Source organism: Dipodomys spectabilis, unplaced genomic scaffold, assembly GCF_019054845.1.
Source record: "Dipodomys spectabilis isolate Male_0828 unplaced genomic scaffold, ASM1905484v1 ptg000003l, whole genome shotgun sequence".
Lineage (NCBI taxonomy): Eukaryota > Metazoa > Chordata > Mammalia > Rodentia > Heteromyidae > Dipodomys > Dipodomys spectabilis.
The window spans coordinates 6,766,745-6,790,299 of NW_024870680.1; the positions used below are offsets into that span (position 1 = coordinate 6,766,745).

Genomic DNA, 23,555 nt, shown 5'->3' on the forward strand with positions numbered 1-23,555 from the left:
TTATGATTGCCTGTGGCATATGCACCCAAAAATGTAGCAGTTAAAATAAGCACCCCAACCACACTAAGTCTTGATATATGAGAAAAATTCCCATTGTCCTTATACACAAGCCAAGAATAGAAGATAACATGCATAAAAATATTTACTAAACAGGGGCTGGGAAGGTGGCTCAGTGGTAGAGCACTTACCTTGCATGCCTGAGGCCCTGGGTTCGATTTCTCAGTACCACATAAGCAAAAAGAAAAAAAAAGCCAGAAGTGGCACTGTGGCTCAAGTGGTAGAGCGCTAGCCTTGAGCTGAAGAGCTGAGGGACAGGGCCCAGGCCCAGAGTTCAGGCCCCACGACCAGACCCCCCAAAAAAAAAATTTACTAAGCATTGTTTGTATAAGCTAAAAAAAATAAAACCATCATTAGAAAAAGTAATAATTAAACTATTTTCAGTCTAGGAATAGACTACTACAATGTTGTTGAAAGAAATTAACTAGATTACATATATTAATCCACATTATTAAAGTTCAAAATCATATCCTTCAACAAATAAAACAAGCTGAAAAGTATACATATAATTTATATCACACTAACCAAAAGAATTATAAAATCATGCATAATAATAGCAAAAACATGGCTGGGACTAATAAACCCAGTCTACAAAATATTTAACTTTGGAGTTAGAATGAGGAGTGTTCATACTAGAGTTCTTAGAATATAATATTATATTTTTTTCTAAATATCTGAAGCTATTATAGCAAAAAATGCTAGGACAGGTATTATGTTATCCTGTATAACATCTTGTGATTGCTTTTAGAACCCAGGTACCATATTATGAAGAAGCTAGCCTGAGTGGCCATAACTCACAAAATGGCACACAAAAGCCAGCCAACTACCAGGTACCTGTGTTAGCAAGGTTTGTGAAAATTCTAGCCCCAGCTCTTGAATCTTCCAGCTGACATTATGGAGCAGAGATAAGCTATTCCTGGGATCCAAGTTATTGGTTCACTAACGAGCATAAATAAGTGGCTATTTTATGACACTGAGTTTGGGGATAATTTGTTATAAAGTCCGAATAGAAACATAACATCCAAACATTAGGCTGAATTGAAAAAACTATTTACAGTACCTAGCATAAGATCCCAGCCCTATTCACTGCAAATATAAAACTGCTAGAGTTATAAAGTTATCTTAGTAGTTTTTTTCACAAATAGCCCTTTTATTTGTCACGATTAAAATTGAATTTTAAACAGATTCTTGGACTGGTGGTTTTTATCCATCAGCTTGCTCAACTTTAGCACCAGTCTTGTAACCAGTAGCTTTTCCAGAACTACCACCTTCACCATGAGGCTCAATGAGTTTTTCCAATTCAAACTTGATCTTCTTCAGCATTTTCAGTTTGCTAATGAAGACATCATGAAGTAAATAGACTGGCAAACCTTTTCTATGTCTTTCCCAATGCATCTGGAATCAAATGTTATTAGCTACTTCTTTCAAGTCATTTGTCTTCACTTCTTGGGTCATAATTTCCATCTCCTTCCAGATCCGGCAGTCCTGCTGGTGCTGAGCATAGGAGGTCTTGGAGATCTGATTGTTGGGTTTTTAGTAAAACCAACACAAAAGAGACGAAGCAAATAACCATCTTTGGTCTTCACATCAACACAAGCTTCAATTATGGTCTGCTACTTTTTGACCATAGAACACATTTCGTCTCAGTTGAGATCCATGCCATGGAAGTTGGTGAGGCAGTTTCTTGCCCTGAACAGTAATTAGCTTGAATTTTCTAAATACAACTTCACCATTCTGCAGATCAGCAAGGCCCATCTCAAATACCCAACCCTGAGGCCATCAGATGCCATTTTGGTTCCTTGGGTCCTTGTGACTAGTGTTTTACAAATATTCCTTATGTTGAACGTGGCCAGTGCTTTCACATCATACCAATCCTTCTTAGAAAATGTATCAACCATTTTCTTCTTGGCTCCCTTGGCCTTTTATAAGATGCTTGTTCTTCCCTACCACTATGGTGCTGGTCAAAAAGCCAAAAGAAAGGGGCTGGGAAGGTGGCTCAGTGGTAGAGCGCTTGCCTTGCATGCATGAGGCCCTGGGTTCGATTCCTCAGCACCACATAAGCAAAAAGAAAAAAGCCGGAAGTGGCACTGTGGTAGAGTGCTAGCCTTGAGCTGAAGAGCTGAGGGACAGCGCCCAGGCCCAGAGTTCAAAGCCCCATGACCGGACCCAAAAAAAAAAAAAAAAAAAAAGCCAAAAGAAAGCTATCTTAGTTTAATAATATATATAGCTTCTTACCTCCAAACTTCCAGAATGTGCCGCCCACTGTAAAGGGGTAAATTTATGAAGAAGATCAGCTTCATTAATGTTGGTTCCATGTTCTACAATTTCTGAAAGCTGCTTTACATCTCCAGCCCGTACTGCATCATGAATGCTACCAAAATGCACTTTCTTCTTGGAATCTATTGAAAAGTCAAATGCTTCAGAACCACATACACAAAAAAAGGACTAAAGCAATCATTCAATAGAAACCACAAACTCCTATCAGCTTTCCAAATAACTGATTACAGAGATATTTGTGATGAACACCTTAACCCCACTTCCCATTTTAGTTCTGACATGAAAGCTGTCATTCTCATCCTTATAGGAAAAAAACTGAATACACAGACAGAAAATCTTTCCTTGGACCTGAGAATGGAGACCTCAAAGCTAACTTCCCTTTCAAATATGGAAAAGAAAACATGTACAGACAAATGTAGCTAAGTTCAGCTTACTTAAACCAGAAGCTACTGTAGTAATAAATTGGTACAAGTGCTTGAGTAGTTAGTCTAATGACTTGCTCAGGATAAGACTATCTTAAAAATGGGAAACACAGCCAGGCACCTGTGGCTCATGCCTGTAATCCTAGCTACTCAGGAGGCTGAGATCTGAGGATTGCAGTTCAAAGCCAGCATGGCCAGAAAAGGCCATGAGACTCTTATTTCTAATAAACCACCAGAAAACTGGAAGTGGCACTGGGGCTCAAGTGGTAGAGTACTAGCCTTGAGCTGAAAAGCTGAGGGACAGCACCCAGACCTAGAGTTCAAGCCTCATGCCTGCAATCCTAGCTACTCAAGAAGCTGAAATCTGATAATTGAGGTTTAAAACCAGCCCAGGCAGGAAAACCTATGAGGCACTTAACGCCAATTCTCTTATCACCAATTAACTACCAAAAGCCAGAAGTGGAGGTATGGGTCAAGTGATAGAGCACTAGCATTGACCAAAAATGCTAAGGGACAGAGCCTAGGCCCTGAGTTCAAGCCCAAGTACAAGCACACACACACACACACACACACACACACACACAGAAACTCCTAGGGTCTTCACTCTTAGAGAGGCCCTATATTTTTACCTTCAGAAACCCCACAGAATATCAGTGTAAAAACCCAAGAACAAATCACTTCATATCATGGCAGGGCAAATAGAGCATGACAACTTTGGACAAAGTATATTCAATCAATTCTTTTTAACAACAGCCAACTCACCAGTGAAAAAATCACCAAGCTTTATTTCACATATACAGACATATTTGATCAATATTTTTATTTTTATAAACATGGAGACATTATCTAGTTTACTGGACTGTGAAGTATTTTAATGTGCACTGTAAGCCAGCAACAATAAAATTATCTAAGCATTAACAGTTACTGAAGAAGGAATATTTCAATCAAAACATTCTCTTAAAAAAAAGACAAAAAAGCAAGATTCCTAACCTCTACTTGCGCTGAAAACAGCCAATATTCACGCAAATAATCTACGTACACTTGTACTAGCATTTACTTGTATGGATTTCTTCTTCACAAGCAGAATGTTCATTTCTTTTTGAGATAGGATTCCCTTATGTTATTTAGGTTAAGTTCAAACTGCTAGATTTCATTGATCTTCCCACCTCTGTCCCTCAAGCATCTGGGACTGCAGGCACATACTACCAAGCCCAGTAATCAAAGGCTAGAATCATATCTTACAATAAAAGCATACCATATACTAACCCTTAGCAAAAAATTTACATATACTCAAAATTTCTATCTATCATGTACCAAGCACATGTATTATAAAAAAATACATGCGGATTTTATACATTTCCTTTCCTCCAACACTTCAGAATCTTTTTGGATAAATGTAATGAGGGAAAAAAAGCTAACAGCAGTGAGGATTAGTAAAATTAAGAATGGGGGAGGGAAAGCAGGAAAAAAAATGAGGCAAAGGGTAAAAAGTTTCACAAAAAATGTACTTATTACCTTGTTTATATAACTGTAACCCCTCTATACCTCACCTAGACAACAAAAAATAATTAAGAACTATTAATCAGCTGGTGGCTCTCACTTGTAATCCTAGCTACTCAGGAGACTGAGATCTGAGGATTATGGTTCAAAGCCAGCCCGAGCAAGAAAATCCATGAGACTGTTATCTCCATTTACCTACCCCAAAACCAGAAGTGGAGCTGTCCCTCAAAGTGGCAGAGCACTAGCCTTGAGCAAAGAAGGGACAGCACCCAGACCAAGCCCCAATACCAAAAAAAGGACAAATCAATGAATGACATTATAGAGAAAAAGGAAACAAGAGCAAGACCTTGAAGAACAGTAAGAATAGGGAAAAGGAGCAAGAAAGACACAAACACTAGTAAATGTTCAATGATGCTAGTCCACTGGGTTAGATCTTTGTTCTTCACCTTTAAACTACTATAAATAGTATTTCCAATCTACTTTATACAGAAATATTATTCTTGGCCACTTCAAGTCTCTTCTCTAGTGGTGACTGGTGGCCACAGGTAGTTTATAGAAAAAAATCCAAACGCTCAACATGACAGTTCATTTCACCCATCATTTGACCCCCCACCTAATTTTAAACCCTTTTTTCTCACCATATTCCATCCCAATTCATTCTTTAACCCACCAATCTTTTCATTTAAGATTAATTTGATGATTAGTAAAAGTATAAAAAGATGAAGACATGATCTCTACCCTCAGGAACTCATAGATAAGAAACAAACACAAATTATAAAACAATATGACAACAGCAATGACAGAAATATCCATGAGAACTTATGGACACAGATAACTTCCAGTACAGGAAGGAAAGGAAAGAAGGAGCCTATCTAAGATGAAACTTCAAGAATTAGCAAGAATTTACCATTCTAGACAACATAAACATCAGGACACAGTTTGAAAAACAAGAAATTCTACAGTTGAAGCATAAAATGGAAGAGATTGGAATCCAACAAAAGACAAACTTTTAGTTGTTTCAAATTTCTTTTTTTTTTTGGGGGGGGGGGGAGGGTCCAGTTGTGGGGTCTGAACTCTGGGCCTATGGGCGCTGTCCCTCAGCTCTTCAGCTCAAGGCTAGCGCTCTACCACTTGAGCCATAGCATCACTTCCGGTTTTTTTTTTTATGTGGTGCTGAGGAATCGAACCCAGGGCCTCAGGCATGCAAGGCAAGCGCTCTACCACTGAGCCAACTTCCCAGCCCCAGTTGTTTCAAATTTCTAAAAAAATCTTATGTGCAAAATGTAGAAAATTGAGGGACTTTAAACAGAAGAATTATAATACGCAGCTTTGTAATGCTAATATGAATGGCAGTAGGGGAAACTTATTGACTAGTGAGCAAATGAGGGATTCTATAAGAAGACAGCTATTAGCATCTAGACCAGTAAAACTGAGACCTTGACTAAGATAGTGGCAATGGAACTGAAATGAAGAAAGATTCAACAAATATTGAAGAAAATAATATGAACTAAATTTTAATGGTTATAGTGATTGAAAATAGGGAAGAGGCATGGTGTAACTCCAACGTGTATTAGCTTAGTCACTGGAGTGCTATGGTGATGTAAACTGAGGTAGCAAATACTAAAGGAAATGAAGACATATGAACAAAACTACATGTTGATCTATACTAAAGCTAACAGCATAACTATGTTTATTGCAGCATTATTCACCATAGCTAAGATATGGAACCAACCCAGATGTCCCTCAGTAGATGGATCAAAAAAATGTGATATACATATATGAATTCTATGCTTCCATCAGAAAGAATGACACCGCCCCTTTTGTTAGGAAATGGAAAGACTTGGAAAAAATCATATTAATTGAAGTAAGCCAGACCCAAAGAGATATAGGTTCCATGCTTTCCCTCATTTGCAATAATTAGTATACATCTAGGATAATTTTATCAGATTAGCAGAAAAGCTCAAAAGCTATGTACATATGACCATATAAGATGATGCTAAGTGAAATGAGCTCCAAGATATGGACTCAAGAGGTCTTTCTTTGTTGTTGTTGTTTTTAATGTGACTTTTTTTTTGTTTCCTTTGTAATTTCTTCCCCTATCCCCTGTTGTCACTGTACTCGATTAAGGTACCCTGCATTTTGTATATACATCTGTCTGATTTGGGGAGGGGAAGAGGAATAAAAAAAACGCTGAAACAAGGACACAGGATGACCCTTTGCAACAATGATACCCACAAGACAGTATATTGGAAATGAACTTTACAACTTGGGGGGGGGGGGGGGGGGGAGGGATGAATGAATTAGGGGAGGGAAGGGATAGTGGGAGAGGGTAACAATGCTTGACAAGAAAAGTACTCATTGCCTTACTCATGTAACTATAACCCCTCTGTACAGCATCTTTACAATAAAATACAATTTAATATATAGATAAATAAAAATGAGAGAGGTAAAAAACAAAAAACGGCCAACTAAAAAGCTAGGCTAGGCACGCACGCACCAGTGCCTCCCACTTGTAATCTAGCTGCTCAGGAGGCTGAGATCTGAGGGTTGTGGTTCGAAGCAAGCCTGGATAGGAAAGTCCCTAAGACTCTCATCTCCAATTAACCACCACTAAGCTGAAGTGGAGCTGTGGTTCAAGTAGTAGAGCGCTAGCCTTGAGAGGAAGGAGAAGAAGAAAAAAAGGTCAGGGACATTGCACAGGCCCTGATTTCAAGCTCCGGAACCGACACCTACACTACACACACCTACACACCTACACACACACACACACACACACACACACACACACACACGGGATTTATAAATCTGAACAGCTCATGTCAAACTGCTCAAGAAGACTGAAGGGCACAGTGCACATAAAAAGCAAGTGGGAAAGCTGAAATGAGAGGGGATGCGGGAAGGGCGAATGGCTTTGGGAAAGGATGAAAATAAGACGGCAGGGGAGCGACAGGGTGAGCGGGTGCTGGGGCTGCTGCGGGCTGAAGTGAAGGGAGCGAAGGGAGCGGGGCAGAGACAGGGGCCAGAGAGGGGTCTGGACTCACACGCGTTCGGAGTCTCTCCAGCCGAAGTGGAGGAGCCCCCCGAATTGTCCACCCCTGGCATGGCGCGTGCCCTCGGCCTGGGGCTCTGGGGAGGCGTTGAGTCCAGGCCCCGGCTGCTGCGGCGGTCTTCACTGGCCCTCACCCATGAACCACTGCTTCGGCTGCGGCTGTCGCCGTCGTCGTCGTCGTCGTCGCCGCCGTCGTCGCCGTCGTCGTCAGCGCGGGCCGGCCCGTCCTCCCTCCCGCTTCTCTCCCAGGCGTCGTCTTCGCTTTCTCTCTCCCAGAAGCCGCTCAGGCAGCGGCGCCTGGCGTCTGCGCCCAAGCTCCCCGCCGAGGAGTCGCTGGCCACGTATCCGCGGTCGTCGCTCACGCCGTCCCAGGAGCTACTGAGGCCGTGGCTGCTGCCGTCCGCGCTGCCCCCCTCCCAGGAGCCGTTCGAGGGGCGGCCGCGCTGGTCGCGGCCCCGGTTGCCCGGGCCTTCCCCGACGCCGTCCCAGGAGCCCCTGAGGCCCAGGCCGAGGCCCAGGCCGCCGCCGCCGCCGCCGCGGCCCTCCCGGACGGCCTCCCCGGCGTCGCTGGGCCACGGCCCCGCTTCGGCGCCAGCCCTCGCCCCGCAGCTCCGGGGGAAGCCTCGGTCCCCCCTCACTCTCGCCCAGGAGCCGCTGGGCCGGTAGCCGTCGTCGCCCAGGACCCGCTCCCGAGAGACATGGCGGTGGGGGCCGAGGTCTTCGCCGACTCTCCACGAGTCCCGGCACGAGAAGCCCACGTCGTCGTTTATCCTGCCCGCGGGAAGCCGGGGACGGCGCTCTTCGCGGTGCCGCTCCCCGCCGTCGCAGCGGCCCAACTCCTGGTCCTCGCTAACTCTTTCCCTGAACTGGTGGCCGCGCAGACCGTGCCGGCCGTCGGTCTTCCACGCGTGCGGGCTGGGGAGGCGGCCGCCGTCCTCGTCCACCGGCGCTCGCGAGTCGCGGAGGCGGCAGCCGCCCGCGCCTGACAGCCTCTCCCCCGGGTCTCTGTCCAGCCTCTCAACGGTGGCCACCAGGAGGGAGAGGTGGAGGCGGAGCCGGAGCCATGGAAACGGGTAAACTTCCGGCGCGGGCGGTCACATCCGGGTCCTCCTGGCTGCGTCACTTCCTGCTTCCTCCCTCTCACCCCCTCCCCCCCTTTTTTTTTTTTCCAGGGCTTCGCCCGTGCGGCTGGCCGTGCCCTAGTGTGGAACTTGTTCTCGTGGGGAGTCCTGTCGGTCTCCCCCCCCCCCCAAGATCTGTCCAAGGCCCGTCTTTGGGACAGCCTGACTTCGATCTCGCCCTCTTGGGTGCTTAGCGACCCGGATGCGGGCCCCCAGGACGGCAATTGGCGGCGGTGACCTGGGTCAGCGCGGGCCGGGCGGGGCCTTTTCGTCCTTGGCAAACCTGGGACCATTTTTTTTTTTTTTTAATTTTCCCCCCCGTGCTGGTTGCAAGAAAATCTCTTACATTGTTGTTTCATACATATTTTAAAAAAAAAGTCTAAAGAGGAGGTAGCAGCTGCAACCGCTATCACTGAGTCCTCGGAATTCCCTTTGGGGTGCTTTCCTCCCTTCAACCTGTCCGGACTCAAGATACCAAGAATTTGCTTAGTGCACACAGCAGGTAAGTTCTTAAAGCCAATGTGAAAACCCCAACACGTCAGTGAGAATGACTGTTTGCAAGCCTCCTGGAAATCCAAGGATTTCTCTCGCGGTAACATGTTACTTTCACATCTTTTCTCTGCGACCTCATGGTTGAAACACTTCGTTCCGTTCACTATTGGTTGCAAGTATGTGGGTCAGGTTTTGTGCCAGGTACCGAGAAGAGAGAAACTGGTCTTGTTTCCGTGGACACACCTGGAAAATTCCCTTTGACCCTTTCTTCAGGTCTAAAGGTACAGTAAATTACTTTTCCTCATAAGCGTGTGCATGCATGTGATGTTAGTAATTGCTATTTACTGAGTTTATATGATCAGCCTGGCACTGTAAGTGCTTTATGTTAGTTTTCTCGTTACTATAGCCTTCTAAAATAGATTTTTTTCCCATTTGACAGATGGAGAAAAAGGCACAAAACTAAATTGCATGATCCACAGCCAGTAAGTAGCAAATGCCTGAATTAGGTTTCCTATCTGGGTCCTTGATTTTGTTGCACATCCTGCTCAAAATTTGAATTCCTTTAGCCTTCATTAGATCCTACCACATTATAATTACCTATTTAACAGTTGACTCTCACCCCACCATCCAAGGACTCTGAATGTCTGAAAGGTAGAGATGGTACCTTATTCATCTTGGAATTCCTAATATCTGTTTACTTAGAAGCTATTCTGTAGGTGTGTGGGTGGGTTGTCATGTAGATGAAAAAACTCACTTTTGAAAGGAAATATGGATTTATCATTCCAGGCCCCTTATTTTTAAAAACTGAGACAAGGCCTTTAAGAGGGCTAGTCTGTACAAAATGGTTTGCGAATATTTTCAAATTTAATTTGTATCACTTTTATTTTTACAGATGAAGAAACAGTTCACATTTAACCAGGATGACATAAGTAAGAGTTGAGAAATTGGAACCTACATTGATTGACTCCAAATTAGTACAGTTCTTATAGCCACTTATATGACAAAGGATTTTTTTTAATGCTATACAATAAATAAACGCTGATTAAATAAGCCAAATCCTTAAAGGATACACACAGGCAGAAAGGATAGAAAAAGGAAGAAAATAGCAAGAATCCTTAAAAATAAAACTTAAAAACTAAGAAGAAAAAAATTTTCAAATAGTCAATAAAGTTGGTAATATGTAGTATTTGGGTACTCTTGAGCCTGAGAAAGAAAAGGAGAAGACAATATTGGAAAGCAAGGGGATATATATAGGAGAGTCTTTGAAAATCCCATGTGAATTATTTTGTGTAGCCTTCTCTGAAAATAAGACTTGGACAATTTTCTAGGAGAATACAATGTTTTTTAAACCTGGCTTAAGTTAGATAACCTTATTAAAAAAGTAGTCTTATCCATGAAAAAAATCACCAGGAAAAACACAGAAAGGAGGGTGGAATGTTTCCAAACTATGAAGCTAGCATAATGGTCACAACTCTTAAAATATGTATGTAGCAGCAACTGTGTGAGTATGTAAGTCCTCACATAGTGTGATCAGATTTGTACTATATGTAGTTGCTTCAGCAGTTGTAATTAGACAAACATGAATTATTCATCAGCAAAATAATATCTAACAAAAATATCTTTATATACAAAATATTTCACAACAATACCAATGCATAATACTGGAAAATAACAGGTACAAAATATATAATCTTATTTAATTTGTAAATATCGTAAAAGAATTTTAAGTTTGATAACGATCTATATCATTCATACTACTCAGTGGTTATAGTGCAAGAAAGTATGAAAAGCAGGCTTGACCTTTTGTCCTTATATTTTTTATATTTTGAAAAAAAATTCAATCTTAGAACATCTTTTTGTACTATCATATAAAGCATAAGAAGACAGTTTTGAAGAGTAATGAACCAGGACAAATTAAATGGCTGAGAAAAATACAACTGGTGTAGCAAAGAGTCATTGATATATTCAAGACAACAATTTAAGTAAAATTAACAATTTAAGTAAAATTGAAGATAAAACAGATTGCACAGGATTTAAGGTAAGTGACTAACTGTAAAAGAAATTGCACATTTGAAAAAAAAAATTCAGAATTCAGCAGAGTGGACATAGCATTCCAGAGAGTAAGAATCCTTTGTGTCTAGGAGACTAGTCTCCCACCTCCACCTGTTTTTCTTAGTGAGATGATGAAGCACAATCTTCACCTACCCACCCAGTCTTGTAAGTCAGCAATTTGAATCTAATTCCAGAGGAGGAGAAAACAGCCAACACTAGGCAGAGCAAAAAGAAAAAAAATCAAGTGGGTAAAAAAAATCAAGTGGGTTGTATAACCATCTGTACTCTTTTCTGCCAGTGTACTGAAAACTTACTAGGGTATAACATTGGGTTTGTGCTTGCTAGACAGGTTCTCTGCCAGCCATACCCCAGTCCTTACTGCTTTCATTTTGGGGATATAGGCTCAAGTTTTTCCCCAGGCTAACCTAAATCACAATGCTCCTTTTTAAAATTTTTATTCTATTGTTTATTTATTTATTTATTGGGCGTTGTGGAGCTTGAACTCAGGGCTTAGGCACTGACTGTTCCTGAGATTTGTTGCTCAAAGATAGTGCTCTACCACTTGAGCAATAGCCCCACTTCCAGTTTTAATGGTGGTTAGTTGGATAAGAGTCTCATGGCCCTTTCTTGCTGGAGCTGGCTTCAAATGACAGTGCTCAGATCTCAGCCTCCTGAGTTGCTAGGATTACAGATGTGAGCCACAATCCTCCAGATTAGCTGGGGTGACAAACACATATCACTGACTGGCTTATTCAAGGAGGTAGAAGTCTTGTTTTTGCCCATCCTGGCCTTAAACTATGGTGCTCCTGATTTCTGCCTTCCAAGTTAGGATTGTGGGCTTGAGCTACCAGGCCTGGTTGGATTTTTTTGTTTGTTTAATGAGACAGACTCACTTTGTTACTCAGGCTGCCCTCCATCACATCTGCCTAGGTGTTTCTCCCAGGCATTTTTGCTCTCCTTTCGGCATCCACCCTCAAAGTATCCAATTGGTGAAATGAGGAAAGCAAATTAATACAATAGTTTATATATATATATATAATATATATATTTTATAATATATATATAAACACGTTTTAGCTGGCTGGCCTTAGATTGTTTAGCCTCAAATAAGTGCTCTAAGAGAGGCTTACAAAAAATATTCAGAAACAAAAAGTACTCAGTATTTTTTATTCTTCCTTCCTTTCCAACAGAGTACCTATTACCTCAGATAGCTGACACATTCTAAATCTGTTTAGGATGCTGTAACAGTACTGTAGACTAGCTGACTTACACAACAATCATTTATTTCTCACCTTGCTGGATAGTCACCTAATTTTCCATCCCATTTTCAGTTTATGTTTTTAGACAACTACATCTTTCCAGTTGTAGGCATGGTTAACATGTTCCCTTATTTTTTCCTGAAAAGGTTTTTTAATTGGCTTTTTTGGTGGTACTGTAGACTGAACTCGGCCTTGTACTTGCTAGGTAGGGTCTTCACCATTTAGGCCATACCTCCCACTTGTGAATATTTTTATTAAACCTCTTTTAATAAGGAGGTGCTTGTAGTATATTATGGCTAGTCAGCCAAAACGCACTATTAGAATAAATATATATAAAAAACTCATTATTACATGAGAATTAAAATTCCATTATGTTCTTATTTCTCCACAAAGCTTTATATTTACCAGAATTGAGTTTTGTTGGGGTTTTTTTTGTTGGTTGTAGGACTTGAACTGGCCTCAGTGCTGTCACTGAGCTAGCTCTTCAGCTCAAGGCTACAACTCTACCACTTGAGCCACAGGACCACTTCAAATTTTCTAATGGTTAATTGGAGATGAGTCTTACTTTCCTGCCCATGATGGCTTTGAATTGTGATCCTCAGAACTCAGCCTCCTAAGTAGCTAGGACTATGGCATGAGCCACCAGCACCTGGCTAAGAGATTATTTTGTCTTTTTCAAAACATCAAAGTAGAAAGTTTTTAGGGTTTTTTTTGGTTGGGCATGGAGCTTGAACTCGGCCTGGGCACTGTCCCTGAGCTCTTCAGCTCAAGGTCAGCACTCTACCACTTGAGCCATAGCACTTCCAGTTTTCTGGTGGTTAATTGGAGATAAGTGTCTCATGAACTTTCCTGTCTGGCTGACTTCGAACCAGAATCTTCAGATCTCAGCCTCCTGAGTAGCTAGGATTATAGGTGTGAGCCACTGGTTCCCAGCTAGAAAGTTTCTTATTGGCATATATTGGTAAAAAAAATTTCATTGTGGTATTCTCATATATGCATATGTGCTTTGAACATACTCAACCCCTCTGCTGTATTTTCTTTTTAGGATTTTTAATGGGCTTCATTGTTCTATTTCATGTGTATATAATAATACTTTTGATAATAACATCCCCACCCATTATCCCTTCCTCCTCCCATGACAAAGCTAGGAAGTTTTAAGTAGAAAAATTATTCTTGTTTGTTGTTTTTAGGGGTGTGTGTGTGTGTGTGTGTGTGTGTGTGTGTGAAGTAGAAAAATTATTCTTGTTGTTTTTAGGGGTGTGTGTGTGTGTGTGTGTGTGTGTGTGCGCGTCTCGTCATGGGGCTTGAAGTCATGGCCTGGGTGCTATCCCTCAGTTCCTTTGCTCAAGGCCAAAGTCTCATGGTCTTCCCTGGCCTGGCTTTGAACTGCAGTCCTTCAGATCTCAGCGTCCTGAGGAGTTAGGGTAGGGGGTATAAATTAACAGCTTTTTTGGAGCTTTTTAAATATGAGGTGTTCAACTGAGAATCAACTAGAAGACTGTAGAGATGGAGAATCTTAAAAACCGTAATTTTCTGAACAACCAAATTTAGGGCAGTTCTACATCACTATCATATTTGGCCTCCCATGTCAAAGAGAAAATAGGAATTAAACTTTCATTTATAAGTGGAAATAAGTGGCCAGTTGAAGCAAAGCACTTCCTTTAACTCTACCTCCATTCCAAAGCTGATCTCATCCATCAGCTTTTCCAGCCCACTTCACACCTTTACTATCTTGGTTGAACTTCCTAAGAATATTTCATTATCTTCCATTTACACCACCTATTGTGCATGGCATTAGCACACACTGCTGTTCATACATTAGCAAGAAATACTGCTCAATCTTACCATTTTTTATTTGTCAGTCATGGGGCTTGAACTCTGGGCCTGAATGCTGTCTGTTGTCCCTCAGCTCTTCAGCTCAAAGCTAGCATTCTACCACTTGAGCTCTGCACCTCTTCTGGTTTTCTGAATGGTTTATTGGAGATAAGAGTCTCGTGGAGCCAGGCACTGGTGGCTCACGCCTGTAATCCTAACTATTCAGGAGGCTTAGATCTGAGGATCGAGGTTGAAAGCCAGCCCAGGCAAGAAAGTCCATGAGTCTCATCTCCAATAAACCACTAGGAAACTGGAAGTGGCGCTGTGGCTCAAGTGGTAGAGGGCTCCCCTTGAGCTGAAGAAAAGAGCGCAGGGACAGTGCCCAAGCCCAGAGTTCAAGCCCCACGACCGACCAAACCAAAAAAAAAGTCTCACGGACTTTCCTACCCAAGCTGGCATCAAAGCAGGATCCTCAGATCTCAGCCTCTTGAGTAGCTAGGATTACAGGCGTGAGCCACCCGGCACCCAGTACTTATCATTTTTTATATGATTTGTGTGACTACTCTTCCCTTAACCTTTTTTCCCCAGTTTTCCTATTTTACTTTTTTCATCTCACCCACCTATTTGCTCCCAGAGATCCACTCTTGGCCCTGATTATAGGTAGTTAATATACTTTACTTATTAAATGTTGCCTTCCTAACATCTTGTACCTTTAAGCATTTGATAGAAAGCTATAGGTATGCTCAGAATATGTACAGCAGGAAATTTTGCTTGCACTTTCAAGAGACGATCCCCCCTCCAGCAATTCTCGCAATAGTTTTGCTGTTATATTGATAATGTTCAGGTTTAAAGGACTTTTTATTTCTACATTTAATTGCTGTTATAGGGTGTCATTTCTGTTTAAACTATCCAGTGACTGTCCTAGCCTATCATCAGTGTAATACATTAACTCTTCAAAGATATCCTATTAATATAGACTACTTGGTTTCATACAAAGCTATTAGCACTCTCAACTCTTCCTTGTTCCACCTAATTTTTATATTGTGTGTGTGGGCTAGCACTCTACCACTTGAGCCACAACTCCACTTCCAGCTTTTTGTCTGATTGTCTGCCTAGGCTGGCTTCGAACCATAATCGCAGCCTTCTGAGTAGCTAGGATTACAGGCATGAGCCACCGGCACCCGGCTCATGCTTGTACTTTTGAACTGGGTGCTTAAATCTTTAAAGTTGGTGTCATTTGGGGGGGGGGGGGGGGAGGGTGGTAGGGTCAGTAATGGGGTTTGAACTTGGCCTGGGGCACTGTCCTTCAGCTCTCAGCTCAAGGTGACCACTCTACCGCTTGAGCCACAGTGCTACTTCCGTTCTTCTGATGGTTTATTGGAGGTAAGAATCTCATGGACTTTCCTGCCTGGGTTGGCTTTGAACTGTGATCCTCAGATCTCAGCCTCCCGAGTAGCTAGGATTACAGGCGTGAGCCACAGGCGCCTGGCAATCTACCATACAGCCTTAAACATAAGGGCCAAAGAAACCATATAGAAAGTCTGCCGTTGTGTACCACATAGTAAGTGTGCAATAAATGAAGACTCAGTATATTAAGTGTCTACCTCTTAAATAGCAGATATTAGGTTCCATGCTCGTTTTAGTAACAGGTAAAAGACAAAGTCACTCAAATAAATACAAACCAGAGGTTTCTTCATTATTCTATTTATTACATGTATGAATATTAACAGCTCATGGTATCCATCTAATTCAATCAAAGCCAACAAAAGAAAAAGGTTAACCAAGTTTCAATGAACACAGTTCCCCTGTAATTTAAAATAGAAATATGTTCATCTGCATTAAATTGTTCTGACAATTTGAAAATATCTTCTAAAAAAAATCATCTTCAGTACTCATGTTAATCGCTTGATATCAGTGTCCAATCTCAAGAATGAAAGCTGCTTCATTAGACGCTTTCCAAAAACGGACATCTGAACGGTGTCTACAGAGAACCATATGGAGATACATATGTGTGTATATCCTATTTTATAAATCTTTCAAATCTGGCTTTTCTATTTGAGAAAAGCCCTGAAATGCTCTCACAGTCCCCTTTTGAAGGATGAAACTTCCACCTTTAATTATGGGACGCTATCAGGAAAAAAAAAAAATCTTAGTTCCATTTTTGCCCAATAAAAAGCACAGAAACACTATATTTGATGGTGTGCATAAATATTACACTCCATGGATAGCAAAAATATTTTTATTTATAATTTACAGTTTCACAAGTGAAAATCGTACATTTTTACACATACAATTTCATTTTGTTAAATTTGCACACATCTACAGAACTTTCACACAACAAGCACCTGAATCTGTGCAGGCAGTAGGAAATGCAAATACTAAAATGTATTTATTAACCAAATGATAGCTGAAGGCCCTGCCTCAGCTAGGCAATTTATATAGATATATGTCTATATATACATTAAAAAATTCTTCACCTAGATCCAACAGCAGCTTTTTTTCTTTTTTCTTTTTTTTTTTTTAAGAAAAACATACCTTTCTCATTTTATTTAAACTGACTCAACTGTATCATTTTCTGTCTTAATTTCAGTGGCTGATGTTACACTTTCCTCGGTACAAGCTGGTGGGGTATCAATTCGTTCTTCCTTAACTTTGGGACTTTCACAGGGTTCCTGCAATTCGTTTTTGACAATGTTCAACATAATGTTCAAAGGGTTTTCAACTGGTGTCTTGCTGGGAGATGGTGTACAATCAAATGAAGATGTCTACAAAATGAAAAGCCCTATAAGTTCTGATGGAAGTTCAAGATTATTTTTTTTTCAAGATTATTTTTAAACAATACAGCTTTTTAAGATCTTTGTGTGGTCAAAGGAAAACACATACCAAATAAAATAAAAATAATGTGCTTTCCCACACAAATATGCCACAAAGGCAGCAAGCTAGTAAAATATACACTGAACATTCAAAACTGGGATTAGTAGAAAGTACAAAAATCCCTGAGTTTAAGTACCAGTATCTAAAAGAAACTGCATTAACAGCAGAGCTGTTAACAGACACTCAACGGTGGCTTATACATGTAATACCAGATAAAACACGCTAGCCCAAACAAAATTAGGGCCAAACTAGATTTTTTTGGGGGGGGGGGGAGGGGGGAGGAGGATCCGGTTGTGGGGCTTGAACTCAGCCTGGGCACTGTCCCTCAGCTCTTCACCTCAAGGATAGCTAGCGCTCTACCACTTGAGCCACAGTGCCACTTTCGGCTTTTATCTTTTTGCTTATGTGGTGCTGAGGAATCGAACCCAGGGCCTCATGCATGCAAGGCAAGCGCTCTACCACTGAGCCACCTTCCCAGCCCTAGATTTTTTTTTTTTTAACCCAAGATTCGATGTGAAAGATATCCCATATCAAAAAGAGTTTGTATTCATGGCTCAAGTAATAGAACTGTCAAAAGATACACAGCCAAAAATGGACTGGACAGGCTTCTGTATTTAACTCCTATATAAAGAATAACACAGGATATTCTAAGGTTTTAATGACTATCCCAATTTCAAATATTCAAAGAATATTCTGAAGAATATCTGAATATTCTGAAGAATATTTGAAACTAGCGTGACCTAAATGTATCTCCCAAACTCCTATTTCAAAAGCATTCTTTGTCAATCAATAGATTCCTCTATTCAGTTTAAAAATCAGGAGCTACAAATAAAAATATGATGATTTTTCTCCCGCTTGCTGGTTGTGGGACTTGAACTTGGAATCTAGGCACCTTCCCTGACCTTTTCTGTTAAAGGCTACTAGTCTATCACTTGAGCCATACAGCTACACTTGCTTTTACTTTTTGGTAGTTAACTGGAGATAAGAGCATCACAGATTTTCCTGCCCAGGCTGGCTTTGAACCACAGTACTTAGATCTCAGCCTCCTGAGTAGCTTTGGATTACAGGTGTCAGCCACCAATGCCCAACAAAAACTGCCAGTTTTAAGACCAGCCTTAAATGTGATCTCTAAAGAAAAATTCAAAATTACATGGCTAAATGGAACATGTAAAAAGAAAAGATTTTAAAAAATGCCACATCCCTGGAAGCCTATACACCCATCAATACCCTTCTCATCTTTAGTTTACCCTATTTCTTTGGGCCCAACGGTCTATTACAAATAAATGTCAAGATTCGTGTGAACAGAAAGCAAGGAATGACTTTAATTCAAAATTTAGTTGTGTATTATGAAAGGTGATATATTAATATATGCCTAATGCCAATATTCAGTAACAGCTTAGTATGTCAAAATACAAAAATATATTTAAATATATTGAAACAATATTGCTCCAATACAAAAAATAACTGACAAGTAAGATTTATTAAGGTAAATGAGAACAAACACAGTAACCAAAAAGAACTTACATTTTGATAATCTTCATAACATGATGGATGATAAATCTGAAGAAAAAAGAAAAAGTTGTTATTCATATGCACATTCATTAATAGGCTACTCTGAAATGTTTTCTTCACAATTCAAACCAAGAAAATGGCCATCTTTGGGAAAACTGGTCACAAAAATGGATGCAACTAAAACTGTCCTTGTAATGAGTTTGAAACACTGATTTCTCTAAAGTTCCTTTGTGATTTTCAGAAGAGCTGTCCCCGGGCCCCTTTGTGCTCAAGGCTAGTGCTCTATCACTTGAGCACACTTCCAGCTTTTTCTAAGTAGTTTATTGGAGGTAAAGAGGACAAGTCAGGGACTTGTTTGCCCACACTGGCTTCAAACCATGATCCTCAGATATCAGCCTACTGAGAAGCTAGGATTATAGGCATGAGCCACCAGCACCCAACTCATAAAAGATTTCTTTACTGATGAAATATAAGAATAATATGATTAGGCAAAAAAAACTAGATTAAGAACACTTACTTCTGAATCTAGCATTAACCTACTTTGCAGCCTGCTTTTACAAGGTTAAGTATAAAATCAGATGACTACTAACATCTCTCTAAACTCTACAGTCCAATATTTTTTTAGTCAATAAATGATGAGCCTTGACTCAATGGTCAGCTAACCCCCAACCAAAATATGTCTCTTATAAAAATCTGAAAATTACCTTTCCATCTACTCTAATAGCATTTTTTAAGTGCCACTCCTCCTCCTCTTCATCCCAGTACTGTTCAAATTGTTCTTGACAGATTTCACAACTCTAAAATAGAAAACAATCATACGTAAAATGAAACTGACAGAACGCTTAATCGCATTAAAATAAAAATATAAAAACATGTTAGGTTCAAAATTTAAGAGCCCTGAAAACTTAAACTGTGTCCAATATATGACAGATCATTTTAAGGATTCCACCAACCTTCCAGGCAATAGTAATTTAACATCTCACTACTGCTGGACACTGATACTATCTAAACACAGTGATTATGAAACAAAGCAAGATCATATATGTAAAACTGAAGAATAGAGACTACCAAAAAGAATCTTTAAGATCATTTAGGGGATATAAAGTATATACTTATCATATCTACAGAGGATGAAAACCAGTTCTCTTACCTCAACTGCTCCAGCTGGCCCAGCAGGTACACTTTGGAACTCCTTTTCTTTAGCAGCCTCCTGAGTTTTAAGCACAACTTCTTCATGCACCTTTTCAAAAAACTGACTCTTTGCACGTTCTTCCAGGTCAGCTATTTCCTCAAATTCTATCCAGTCCTTAAAAGTAATTGATTTTGAGAATAGTTTTGTTTCTGTACTTTTACTGCTTCAACATAATGCCACTTGAAAAGGATACATATTGTTTTACAGTATACTTGTAGATTGTTTAATATTATACTTTCTCTGAGCCCTATAACCCATAGAAAGAAGTTGTAGGAACTTATTGATAAACAGTTTTTAAAATCTTTTTTTTTTTTTTTTTATGTTGGTTATAGGACTTGAACTCAGCCTGGGCACTGTCCCTCAGCCTTCAGCTCAAGGCAAGTACTCTACCACTTGAGCCACAGCACCACAGGTTTTCTGGTGGTCTGTTGGAGATAAGTCTCACAGACTTTCCTGTCCAAGCTGGCTTTAAAGTGTAATCCTCAGATCTCACCCTCCCTCAGTATCTAGGATTACAGGTGTGAGCCACCAGCGCCCAACTAGTTTTAAAATCTTAACTGCTGGGCTTACAAGTATGTACCTGCTTATTAGCAAGCAGAAAGCCATGAAGTTCAAACCCCAGTACTACTAATAAAGCAAAAACATCTCAACATTAATTTTCCACTAACTCTAGACTTTAAGATAAATTTCATACTTTTTACCAGTATAAAAAAAAAAAATCATTCACCTTACAGTTTTTAAGTTAGGTCAAGTTTGTTTAGTATTCTAATTTCAACAAATACACTTCTCAAAATGGTTTTCAAACTGTTTATAATCTAGGTATCAAATTTTGTTCACAAAACTCATTTGCTCTCAGCAATTATTTCAAAGAGCAATATAAATGAAATCCAGAAGTTTATTCAGATGCACATGGATTACTTACTGTTAAACTGTAGTACCAACGTCTGTGAGTGACTTTTCTGCTAACATCTTTCTCAGTTCTATTTTGCCGATAATGCCAGTCCAAGTGATCTGCATATACATCTGTCTGTGAAGTTGTAAACCTCATTCCACAAGAGTAACACTGAATACCAGTGTACAGTCGATTTATAACACTGTCATAACGTCTATTTTGAAAAAAATAAATTTTAGTTTGGATAAAATTAATGACTTAAAAAAAAAAACCTTATCATTTTTCCATCTTTTCACAAGAGTAAAAGAAAAGCTGATTGAAACAATACCCAAACATGAATATTGACACATATGTATTATATGTCATTGACCTTTTACTTAGTGGTAGGCATATATGAGGTATCTCCTTTTGGCTAAAACTGGAATGATCTTATGCCAGCTAACAAGACAACAGCAAAAGACAAGCTTAGAATTAATGTCAAGATAGATTTCACCTCTCTAAATCTTTGAAGTTCTAATTTAGCTGTTAAACTCTGGTTTAAAGAACAATGAAAAGGGGACCTAGAAAGCACACACCACTAAGTACAATTCCCAACAGTGCCCCCTGGAAAAAAGGGAATAACAAAATGATAACTTTAAAAAAGTGAATCAATCAATCATAGCTACTCAGGAGGCTGAGTCTTAAGGATCACAGTTCTAAGCCAGCCCAGGCAGGAAAGCCTGTGAGACTTGTGTCTTCAAGTAATTACTAAAAAAACCAGGAAATAGAACAGTAATTCAAGTGGTAGAACACTAGCCTTGAGCAAAAAGGCTCAGGAGCTGCTCCCAAGCCCTGAGGCCAATCACGAGGACTGGCACCATAAAAAAAAAAAATTGGGAAACTGGTTGGCAAAAACTCATTTTTAAAATTCTGGGTTCCCTACTTAAGAAATAGGTATGATTAGTGGGGCTGTGGCTCAAGTGGTAGAGCGCTCGCCTTGAGCTGAAGAGCTGAGGGATAGCGCCCAAGCTCAGAGTTCAAGCCCCACGACCAACAACAACAAAAAAAGAAAGAAATAGGTATGATTAATTGGGCAGTTATTAAAATAATGACAGGCAATGCATGAGCACAATGTGTGTTCTGCAAACAAAACAGTCATAATACTGATTTCATGAAAAATATAAGAGCTAGCTAACTGGTTAGGCAAAGTGGTGCACACCTATAGTCCTAGATGTGTACCACTGAGAGGTACACTTGGGAGGCTGAGGTAGTAGTATCACTTAAATGCCAGCCTGTACATAGCAGAAAGCCAAGGAGAGGAAAATCTAGGAGAGAATGAAGAAAGGGATGACACTGTCAGAAAAGAAATGCATTCAATATCTGACTTATGAAATGGTAACCACTCTGTGTAACCAGTGGTTCATGCCTATAATCTTAGCTACTCAGGAGGCTGAGATCTGAGGATCACAGTTTGAAGCCAGCCCAGGTAGAAAAGTCTGTGAGACTCTATCTCCAATAAATTACTCAGAAAAATTCAGAAGTGGTGTGGTGGCTCAAGTGATAGAGCACTAGCCTTGAGCACAGAGAGGCTCAGAGACAGCACCAACGCCTTGAGGTCAATCCCAAGACCATCAAAGAAGAAGAAAAAAAGAATGAAACCAAATAAAGTCTAAACATGAAGCCAAAAATTAAAACATATCTGAAGAACTAGATGTCAGGAAAAATAGTTTAATGAGTATGAGGAGAAAAGTTGCCTCTAAGAAACCATTTTTATTATGAGAACTTACCTATAAGAAAATCATAATAGTAGAATCTGTGAGCTGTTTTATGTTTTATAAAATACTCAAAAATACCATGAATCCATATACTATAGAACAAGTTTTTTATTTTGGTGTTGGTGCTAGGTACTATCCCTGAACTTTTTTGCTCAAGGATACTGCTGGACTTGTTATTTATTTATTTTGGCGGTGGACTGAAGATAAAGAGTCCCAGGGGCTGGGCACAGGAGGCTCAAGCCTATAATCCTTGCTACTCAGGAGGCTGAGATCTGAGCAGTAAAGTCTTCATAAGACTCATCTCCAATTAACCTCTCAAAAACTGACAGTTGAGCTGTGGCTCAAAGTGATACAGCACTAGCCTTGAGGAAAAAAGCTCAGTGGCAGCACCCAGGCCCTGAGTTCAAGCCCCATGATGGACAAAAATGAGAGTCCCAGGGGCTTTCCTGCTAGAAAAAGGACTGGCTTTGAACTCAGATCTCAGCCTGCTGAGTAGCTAGGATTACAGGCAAGAGCCACCAACACCTGGCTAGGTTTTTATAAGTAATATAAACAATCATCAATAGGAAATTACTTAAGATATACACTAAATGTTAATAGTTCTACAGAAGGAGTTCTAGGACACCCTGTGGATGCTAGAATCTACTGATGTTCAAAAGTCTCTTAGGGCACATGTCGTATTTGCATATGAATTATACACATAAGTATTTACTCACATAAATCCTATCTGTAGATTATAGATGTAATATGTTAATACTATGTAAACAGTTGTTATACTGTATTATTTAGGAGATAATCACAAAAAAGGCTTTACTCAGGAGACCAATGCAATTTTAAAATACTTCCACCACAAGGGAAACCAGCAGACATTGAGGATTAACTTATTTGTATTTTCTAAGCTTCCAAAATAACCATTACTTTTTTTTTTTTTTAAATTCTGAACAAGCCAGGGGGTCAGTAGCTCATGCCTGTAATTCTAGCTACTCAGGAGGCTGAGATTTTAGGATGGTGGTTCAGGCATGAAAAGTCCGTAAGACTCGTATTTCCAATTAACTACCAAAAAAACCAGAAGTAGGGCTGTAGCTCAAGTAGTAGAACTCTAATCTCAACCAAAAAAAAACTCAGAACCAGTACCCAAGACCCACAACCGATCAATTAAAAAAAAAAAACAAAAAACTCCCTGTTTGTCTAATTTGAGCCTGGCACTTGTGGCTCACACCTGTAATCCTAGCTACTCAGGAGACTGAGATTTGAGGATCTCAGTTTGAAGCCCCAGGACCAAGAAAA

At 40.2% G+C, this 23,555-nt stretch overlaps 2 protein-coding genes and 1 pseudogene across 4 annotated transcripts in view; all 3 read right to left on the bottom strand.

Moving 5' to 3' along the window:
* Positions 1-9,057, bottom strand: part of Ankrd42 (ankyrin repeat domain 42) — a 52,735-nt gene extending 43,678 nt beyond the window's left edge. The window contains exons 1-3 of the mRNA XM_042686704.1: positions 9,031-9,057; positions 7,298-8,321; positions 2,293-2,456 (exon numbers count right to left, since the gene is read on the bottom strand). Of these exons, the coding sequence (XP_042542638.1) occupies positions 2,293-2,456; positions 7,298-8,321; positions 9,031-9,057 (1,215 nt within the window). The remainder of the gene's footprint in view (positions 1-2,292; positions 2,457-7,297; positions 8,322-9,030) is intronic.
* LOC122114811 lies at positions 1,234-2,004 on the bottom strand (annotated as a pseudogene).
* A 7,210-nt stretch (positions 9,058-16,267) lies between the features above and the next one.
* Pcf11 (PCF11 cleavage and polyadenylation factor subunit) overlaps positions 16,268-23,555 on the bottom strand; it is a 29,753-nt gene continuing 22,465 nt past the window's right edge. For all 3 annotated transcript variants that reach the window (XM_042688040.1, XM_042688041.1, XM_042688038.1), the window contains exons 12-16: positions 20,545-20,728; positions 19,581-19,736; positions 19,135-19,227; positions 18,443-18,478; positions 16,268-16,809 (exon numbers count right to left, since the gene is read on the bottom strand). In XM_042688040.1, coding sequence (XP_042543974.1) covers positions 16,594-16,809; positions 18,443-18,478; positions 19,135-19,227; positions 19,581-19,736; positions 20,545-20,728 — 685 coding nt within the window. In that variant the 3' untranslated portion in view covers positions 16,268-16,593. The remainder of the gene's footprint in view (positions 16,810-18,442; positions 18,479-19,134; positions 19,228-19,580; positions 19,737-20,544; positions 20,729-23,555) is intronic.